This window comes from Agrilus planipennis, unplaced genomic scaffold (assembly GCF_000699045.2).
Source record: "Agrilus planipennis isolate EAB-ADULT unplaced genomic scaffold, Apla_2.0 scaffold47, whole genome shotgun sequence".
Lineage (NCBI taxonomy): Eukaryota > Metazoa > Arthropoda > Insecta > Coleoptera > Buprestidae > Agrilus > Agrilus planipennis.
The window spans coordinates 1,314,269-1,323,174 of record NW_020442442.1 but is presented as its reverse complement, the minus strand read 5'-3'; the positions used below and the strand labels follow the sequence as shown (position 1 = coordinate 1,323,174).

The 8,906-nt window shown below is 32.4% G+C and overlaps 2 protein-coding genes across 4 annotated transcripts; one reads left to right on the top strand and one right to left on the bottom strand.

The window, feature by feature from the left end:
* The first annotated feature begins 5,299 nt into the window (after positions 1-5,299).
* Positions 5,300-7,695, top strand: LOC108744597 (oxysterol-binding protein-related protein 11). 2 transcript variants are annotated; one of them, XM_025980354.1, is made up of 4 exons: positions 5,300-5,343; positions 5,445-5,776; positions 5,868-6,127; positions 7,538-7,695. In XM_025980354.1, the coding sequence occupies exons 2-4, from the start codon at positions 5,447-5,449 to the stop codon at positions 7,605-7,607; spliced, it is 660 nt and encodes a 219-aa protein (XP_025836139.1). In that variant the 5' UTR covers positions 5,300-5,343; positions 5,445-5,446; the 3' UTR covers positions 7,608-7,695. The 2 variants fall into 2 exon arrangements, with proteins under 2 accessions (XP_025836139.1, XP_018335963.1); XM_018480461.2 differs by having other exon boundaries at positions 5,306-5,776.
* Positions 7,696-7,803: 108 nt separating this feature from the next.
* On the bottom strand, positions 7,804-8,906 carry LOC108744598 (U1 small nuclear ribonucleoprotein A). Of its 2 annotated transcripts, XM_018480464.2 has the most exons (4): positions 8,803-8,906; positions 8,418-8,750; positions 8,111-8,358; positions 7,804-8,053 (listed from the first exon to the last, which is right to left on the bottom strand). In XM_018480464.2, the coding sequence occupies exons 2-4, from the start codon at positions 8,652-8,654 to the stop codon at positions 7,894-7,896; spliced, it is 645 nt and encodes a 214-aa protein (XP_018335966.1). In that variant the 5' UTR covers positions 8,655-8,750; positions 8,803-8,906; the 3' UTR covers positions 7,804-7,893. The 2 variants fall into 2 exon arrangements, with proteins under 2 accessions (XP_018335966.1, XP_018335964.1); XM_018480462.2 differs by having other exon boundaries at positions 8,418-8,872.

The following is an 8,906-nucleotide window of genomic DNA, read 5'->3' as shown; positions in this document are numbered from 1 at the left end:
ACGAAATAACGTAATTTTAATTAATTAATAAAATGTGCTTTTGCGAAATCCAATAAAATAATTCATAACTTCAGCTCGTTTTTGAACAATTTAACCAATTTTCAAATGTATTCTGTACAGTGGTTCAATCAGATTTGGATCAGGTCCCCGATTCAAGGGGGACCCCAACAAAACTTATGCTTCGGGTTCCAAATGTCTTCATGATCTGCCACTGACTTCTTGTATTAATTACTTCCCTCAATAACATCATTTGTTCCAATACCTAATTTAATTCAGCAGTGATTTAAACAGTATCTTCTCAATCGTAAAATTTTTCGGAAATTGTCTAACTCCCCTAGAAAGAGCTTAATATATCTGCGTATTTCAGATTTAATGTTGATAAGTATGTAGAAGCTAACCTGTTAAATTTGCGCACTGAATGTTGTTAATGTCTTTTCATTCTAAAAATGTTTGTTATTTAAAAGTTCGTCAATTCAATTCTTCGTCAAATGAAAGTTCTTTCATTTCTAGGTAGTTACTGAAGACGTGCACGTACTTGGCGCAAAGTTTTGCTGACAGAAATGAACAACAACTGAAATCGTGTTTTCCAATGACGATAGAAAATTTACTTTGCTATCAAAACAAGTGTCTACCCCAAAACGTTTAATATGATAAAAAAAGAAGATATTCTGCTTCTAATTAGTTTTTATCATGCACTTTACAACTAATTTAGTACCTAATAAATAATTATTCAACTGGTCTCTTAAAAATTATGAATTTTCATTAATAACAAAATCGATGCGCTGATGTAAGCCAGAAATAATAATTGGGGAAATCAAATCTCAAAAATAATCGATAATGTAAATATGTTATGTACTGTAGATACCCTATATTGAAACTCCGCATAATGAACAGTATATTAGTTATGTTACGACACCGTATATAGTGAACAAATTGAATCTTCGCTTATAGAAACGAATACCCATAGTACTTCCGCAGTTAGTTCATTGTTAGTGGTAGTGTTATTTGCATTCTGCAAATCATGAACGATTGAGTATAGCTCATTATTAGTTATAGAGGTATATTCGCTTCAAAATGTTGTAATCTGTAGTGGACATTTGGGGTAGGAGACTGGTGCCATTCAATGTAATAGTAAGTAATAAGAAAGTCTAGTGTCTTACCGGGTGGAAATATATGAATGAGAGGAAGAAAAGCAGATAGAGGTTTTATATAAAGATGAATCGAGTGGGCATTGCGACTAGTGAAAAGTGCCGTAAATTATGTGATAAGAAGAGAGACTAAAGACTAAAGGCTTGAAGAAGGGGGGAATTTAGAAACGAAATACGGAGGAAGAAAGTATTGCAAATATAGACGAAAAGTAGATGTCATGGGAGAGGGATTTGAAGAAATTGCAATAATGAGGAACAGATGCAGAGAAATGATAATGGGAGAAGATCCAAGAAAAATATACGGGTCAAGATTTGTAGTTGGGTTAATGGAGATTTTGTGGAGGTTCTGGCACGGAGTATTAAGAAAGAGGGAAGAAAATTAAAATTTAGGACAGGGAATGGTGAAAAGATAAGTTAATAGATAAGATAATTAGTATTGAAAATAGGAAAATTATAATAATTATAAAGTTATATGCAGAAGAGTCTATAGAAAACTATTCGCAAGGGAAAGCCCATTGTGCAAAAAATAAAAAACTTCAGAATAAATCAAATAAAAGTGATACATATTTAGATTAGATTACTGTTCACAAATAGTTAATAATGTGGGATGAACTAGTTTTAAGGAAATGCGAAAGATTAGCTCAACCAGTCTTAGAACTGATGCTCTTATGATGATGATGATGATGATTTCATTATTGCTTCATGTATGTGGACAAATCGATGTATTACGAATCTTTCAAAATTTAATGACTACTATTATTCCAAAAACACTTTTCCTGATACTCTCTTTGGATTTCTCTAACAGTCAGGACCAGATTTTACCCTAGTGGCGCCCTATACGCCGTAAAAAATGCCACCTTATTACCCATATTCTATAGAAAATAGATGAGCGTTTAGAATACTTTTTAACTTTCCGCTATAAAAACCACTAATTTTTCAAAATTACAAGTTATTGATCGCAGGCTGATTTTCGAATATCGAGTATTCATCACATCTCGACATTTTGAGATCACAAGAAGCTGAAGCTAAAGAAACTACGCCGAGTGCTGTAAATCCCCTAAAAAATTAGTTGATCCGTTAGGGAATACGTACTGTTGAAGAAAAATGTCGAAAAAAGCTTTTTTCTTTTGAAACCACACTCGAATTCCTAGTGAAATTGATATTCGGTACTCAGGTAGGTGTCTGCATGTTACAAACGTTAACAAACGCTGTGCATCATACTTCAATCGGTTGATTCCTTTAAAACATTTTTCTGCCTAAATATTTCATAAATAATATTTTTTTATACAAACTATTTATGTTTATTTGCAAATGCACTTTTTTAAACATTTTTTAGTAGCTCCTACTGTCTCTGGTGTAAATCCAGCACAGCTAACAATGGACAGACTGTTTTAATTTATTTTTAAAAAGTTTTTGACCTGATTTCCGCGACATTTTATCATTGTACAATGATGTAGACGCTGATGTCGACGCCGTTTTGGTTGTCGGGAGGTTGCAGACCCCTACGAGCCAGCGATCCGACGTGCAATGTGCGCGTCATCGGGGGTGACGAAAGGGTAATGAGGTGTGGTGATTGAGAGAACTTAGTCGGCCGTAAACATTATCTGTAAACTAACACCCTCATCGATCGCTAGTCCAGGGACCGAACGAACGGCTTTCGCAAATTGATCGTTAATCCTAAATCGCGCTGCCATTTGTGCTGTACATAGATAGGTACATATTTACGTACTCCGTGTACAGGGTGTCACCCTCTCATATGAATTCTACATTTATAAATAAGGTGCCGTTTCTGCTCTGACCTGTTTATGGTCCGAAACCTAACCATTGAATGAAATGATGTCAAACAAGTCATACAATATATAAAAACCAACAAATCACCGGGTGCAGATGAGATCCCATCAGAAGTCTGGAAACTCTTGGTGGACGAAGGAGTCCAATGACTATTATTAGAACTGTTAAACAAGCTGATCCGAAGCCAGGGGCTTCCGAGTACTTGACGAATAAGTTTCCTTGTGGCTTTTTACAAAGGTGAAGGAGACGTCAGAGAATGTTCCAACTACAGAGCCATTAAATTAATTTCACATACGCTGAAGTGTTGGGAAGTGAAGTCCATGGAATTTTGGAGTTCCAAATTGATATCAGCATCTTCCAAATCACCACTTATCGTACTTTTAGCAAGAAACTACGAAATTTTATGAATTACGACAAAACAGCCCGCAAAACAATATCGAATTGATATACGTCAGCTGTGTAAAACTGAAAACTACAAGATATTGTGGTGTGCTAATAAATGCGTATAATCCAAAATTCTTAGAAAACAATTCAAAAAACTTCATTTATTAGATGAACCCAAAGCTAAAGAAACTATAGATTCCATTCCTGTCTCTTATTACTGGTGTAAAAGATCGGAAACAAAATAGGGTTGTAAATATTTTTATATAAAATAATTGATGTCGATTTTACATCAATAAAATTATTTGTAACACTATTTTGGCTCTGATATTTGACGTTAAACAAACTATTATAGCATCAGTGTCTTTTTTCCAATTAAAACGAGTGATAAAGGCAAATAAGGAAGTATATAGAAGAATTATTTGTTGCTGAAACTATAACATAAAAGTAGAAAAACTAAATCTCAATAGTGCAAACACCACTATTAGTCTAGAAAAACTCCAATATTTAAAAAATGAGCAAATGCCTGCAAGGTTTTCTTAAAAAATCTTTTATACTTAAGTAGAAAATTAAATAGGTACTACAAAAAAATATTTTTTGAAAAAAGTATTTTGAAAATACGTATTTTGCATTTAGCATTTACTTAAAATACAAAAGGGAAATTTATTTTGTATTTTACATTTGAAATAACAAATCAAAAAAGTATTTGCACATCTCTAAATCAAATCTAAAAATATTTTAAAGACAATTTGATACGTATTGTGTAGTTTGCCACTGTATGAAAGTAAATACAATCGTCCTGATTCTGTGCACTCGAAAATATGTACTTATCCGTTATTTTTCTCATGTAACGTGTTGATTTGGATATTTACTTTCGAAATAAATACTGCGCCCGTTTTGGTCGATACCATCCTAAGGGTATGTACACCATGACACTTTCCGTTGTCACATTGTCTGTCAACTTAATCAGGAACGACGGTGATGTGTTTGCACAAGCCAAAGGTGCGAAGAAATTTGTTGACATTCTTAAAAGATAATGCTTTGATTTTTATAATCAGACAGAGCGTGTCAGTTTGGGAACTACATATGTAAGCAAATATGTAAGATTAAATGTTGAATGTAGAATGTGTAGGTACCTTCCTCTACTTCCTGATTAAACAAACTATTCAAGATAATATTCTATTTGTCAAACATGTTTGAGCCAAATCAACGCAAAATCAATGACAATCTGTGGCATATTAAGGTGTAAATTTAAATTTCTTTGATAAAATGCCTACCTTTAAACATATCTACTCACAAACAACTGTAATATTTATTCATACTTCTAGTTAAGAAATCTGAAAGAACTGAATAAATTCATTCTTTAGTTATACCTGATAACTACATAGAAATTAAACCAAAATAAGGGGTGTAAAGTCGTACATGTTTGGCAATCTCTAGCATATTAAATTTTATTTATTTGATAAAACAAGTAGGTACCTTTTAAGGTACTAGGAAACTGTGGTATTTATTCTATGATCTTTCAGTTAAGAAATCTACAAAATTGAATAAACTCATCCTTCTTGAAAATAATTTGCAAATTATTAAACATAAAAGATTTCGGACAGAATCAGAAGTAAAAAGTTTGTAGAAATAGTAACATGTAATGCTACAGGATTTTTTTGAAGCCATTTTTACTAGGTTCTTTAAGATTAATAATGTGGTCCAAAGGATGCCGTTGGTGATGACAATATATTACAATTAGGGGAAGAAAAGAATATTACAATAATAAGAAGCAGAGTTAGTCTTTAGCCAATGAATTTTATGCAAATGTAAGACATTTTTACCACAAACAAAACTTTTTTCTAAATTCATGCAATTCTCGCATTTACAATTTATATTTTGAACTTGTTGCTCCATCTGTTAAATATAGTTGGAAATTTTAACGAAATAGATTTGTTGTACGTATGAATCCTACTATACCTTCAGTAATTTGACGTTTAAAAGTAAGGTTAGGACAACTGTTACATAAACAAAACAATTTGTAAGTAATTCTTCCTTGTTAGTGTTTTAACTCTGATTGTTTATTGTAAATACAGTAATCGGTGTAAAGACAATTTAAATAACAACTAATTGTCATAGTAGTGATGGAATCGCACGTTATACCCAGACAATTTTCCGGTCAACTTTATAAATATACAAACGTTATGAAGGGCTGGCAGTACAGGTATTTCGTAGTAGATGCCAATGCGGGGCTGCTTCATTACTACCTTTGTGAAGGAGAAAAGCCTGAGGGAAACGTTCCTCGAGGTTCAGTTCATTTGGCAGGTGCAGTAATTTGTCCAAGTGATGAAGATTCGAAAACATTCACTGTCAATTGTATGTCTGGTGATATGTTAAAATTGCGAGCATCTGACGCTAGGTCACGCCAAGAATGGGTCAATGGATTGAGAGCAATCGCCGAATCGCATACAAAGGTAAAAGATACCTTGACAACTGTTCATACGAGTTGACAAAAATGACAGGTAACAAAATTTAATTTTGGATCCTTTTTCCTTTTGTTAACAGGCAATAAGTGCGTCCAGTCCGTCCTTACCACCCCGGGAGCATCTGGCCGTGTTGGATGCAATGGGAAGTGTAAGAGAGCAACTTCAGCAAACTGAACAAGCAGATGCAGCTCTCTGTAGAGCGATAGAATCATCAGGACCACAAAGTTTCACCGATCCAACATTGTTACTACTGAAAGCCACATCTGCTGCGTCGCTGCACTGTCTGTTTCAGTGTTTTAACATTTTACAGCGAAGCGAACACCAACAAATACGGACAGGGTTAGTTGATGAATAATATTCCGGAAACGATACCGACACGCATTGGGGCTGCTTGGGTAACGCGTTGCGGCCGTCTTTAATTGTCGGTTCGAAGGTCGGTTGTTGCTTTTTTAAGTGGTGAAACTAATTTTTAAAAACAAAAAAGGTAGCTATATCGTACTTGAAATTATTAAACAGTATACTGATAATAATCTCTCATTTTAATTTTGAAATTGATGTACGATAACTAATAAACGTTGAAATATTATTTTACAATTAGGGATATTGTATAAGTACTTAGATAAGACTGTTCATGAGCAGATTATTTGAAATATGAATGTATATTTTTAACAATTATTTCAATCGACTTTTATCACAAGTACATTTAGGTGTAAAATTCAAGTAATTTTGAATAATGCTTGTCTTAATACGGTCTTTTACGGAAATATTTAGTTGAGAAAGAGTTTAAGATTACGTAACTATTTGTTTAATTAACAAATTGAGAAAAATATCACATTTCTAATATAGTTCTTTTTATTGTAACTCTTCAGGCTGAATCCAGAGAAAAAGCTGTAAATATTTTCTTTACTCGATGTTAAATAATGATCAAAACGAGCTATGCTGTGATATTGTTCAATTTCTTTTCATACAATCAAGTGAAATTGCTTTTTCGGGCTCTTTTTGAATGTTCTAAACAGCTACGGTGCTTAAGGTGGTCTTTATTTTGAATGTTCTTTAATTTTTATGCTTGCAGGGACACTAGTAGGGTTCAAAATTTATTAAAAGAATACTATCCAAGTTCCAAGTCTATCTTAACATTGACTTATGCTTACTTGCAATGTACGTTTCCATTATTTTGTTCTCGCCAAAGTGACTGTTCAAAAAAGTAAAAAATTTACAAACTACAACTTCATAATAGTATTCCTTAGAATTTTTACAGATTGGCAGGAATAATTTAAGCTAGATGAGTCGTTGGGTGCATTAAATTTAAAAAATATCATAATAAGAACCAACCTAATGCTGTTATATATGCAAGCAAAATACTTCAAAATTGGAAATTTCTATCTGTTTTGTTACTATTCAACAAAGCATTTCCCTAAGAAACAGCGTTTTAAGAACAATAGTCAGATTTTCTTTTACTAATTCGATGGCACTATTTTGGAGCTTAAAGAAGACCAAGTCTTCACAAATCATTACTTTTTTTATTATTGGCGAAAAGGGTCTTTTGACTGTTTCAGTTGACTCTAATCTCATTTATAAAAATGAAAATGTAAATTAATCAAAATTTGTGCCAATGATAAGTAATGCAAATCATATCAATTTATTCATTGTAAGATTAACAAGGCTAGAATATAGTTTTTGATTGTAAATACGCTAAAACGAAGTATATCGAAATTTCTGTATACAAACTAACATCTTTTGTAACTTTAGGGTTAAAAAAATGGGGCATTTCTTGTTTAAAACGAGGAGGCACAAAAAAATCAGAAGAATTGATTGGTAATTGAGATTGTGGAACGAGACAACTTGTTAATATCTATTGCATTTCTGTTATATATTTTTGAATATTATTTTTAAAAGAATGTACCTATTAAAATGTAATTAATAAATGTATATATATGCTTTTAATGTTGATTATTATTTTGCTTAGGTATAACTTAAGTAACTGATTCAGAAGAAACGAAAGGAAACATGCATACTTACTATATTAATACAAAAGTTATCTATTTCTCAGAAATGATCTTAATTATATAATCTTACAGATTGAAAGTTACCTTAATTATATTTTTTTATTTCTTTGCGAATGATATCTTCATGGCATGTGTAGGAGTGATTTTGAATCCTTGAAGGGCATCTTTAGCAGCCCCTGACTGTAGTTCATTTTCAAACTCGACAAATGCTATGTCATGTCTGTTAGGTACTAAACGAACCTCCTTAAAGCCAGGAAACCTGAAAAATAATATTTGAATCAAAATAGATAAATAAAGTGTTTAATAAATAATTTACTGATTGAATAACATGGACAGCATCATTTCACTTGTCTCATCTGGAAGATTTGTGAGGAATAGAATTTGATTTGGTGGCTGTTCTGCATTACTTCCACCAGGTATTCTGTTGGGGTCCTTATTTTTCTTCTTTTTCTTTGGTGCATCTTCTTCTCGTGAAGGTATAGGTCTTACTTTTTTCGGTCTTTCAGCAAATGTGCCCTTTATCTTTGCTATTATGTCAGAGTCTACCTTTGCATATTGTATTCTCTAAAAAATTATAATGGGCTTTTTATATTAAAAGAAAAATATACTAAGAAGTTACTTACCATAGGTTTTTCATAAAAAGGAAAACCCTGCATCGATCTTAAAGCATTGGTAGCACTTTGAATTTCCTTGAATATCACAAAAGCTTGCCCTCGCATTTTTAACGTTTTTAACGCAACGATATCCAGTATTTGGCCAAATTGAGAAAATATAGCGTAAAGCGATTTTTTCAGTTCGTCTTTTTTTATTTTCTCGTTCAAATTATTAATATAAATTGTATTGTTTGGTCTAATATCCATTGTGAACGTAGTGTTCCTAGGTAGTTATGTTTTTAAGTTGTAATGATTACAATTTATCAAAAACAGTTTAAATATATACTGTTTGTTATAAAGTCACTACAATAGCACAATATTAGTTAATAGTTTTGAAACAGACCATACACTTTACTTTTTTCGGTTTTCTTCTACACGTCCGGCAAACATAGTAAACGTACAATATTTGAGGTTAGATTGACTTAGCTAACTTCATTAGGCAAAAATAGGCAAGGGATG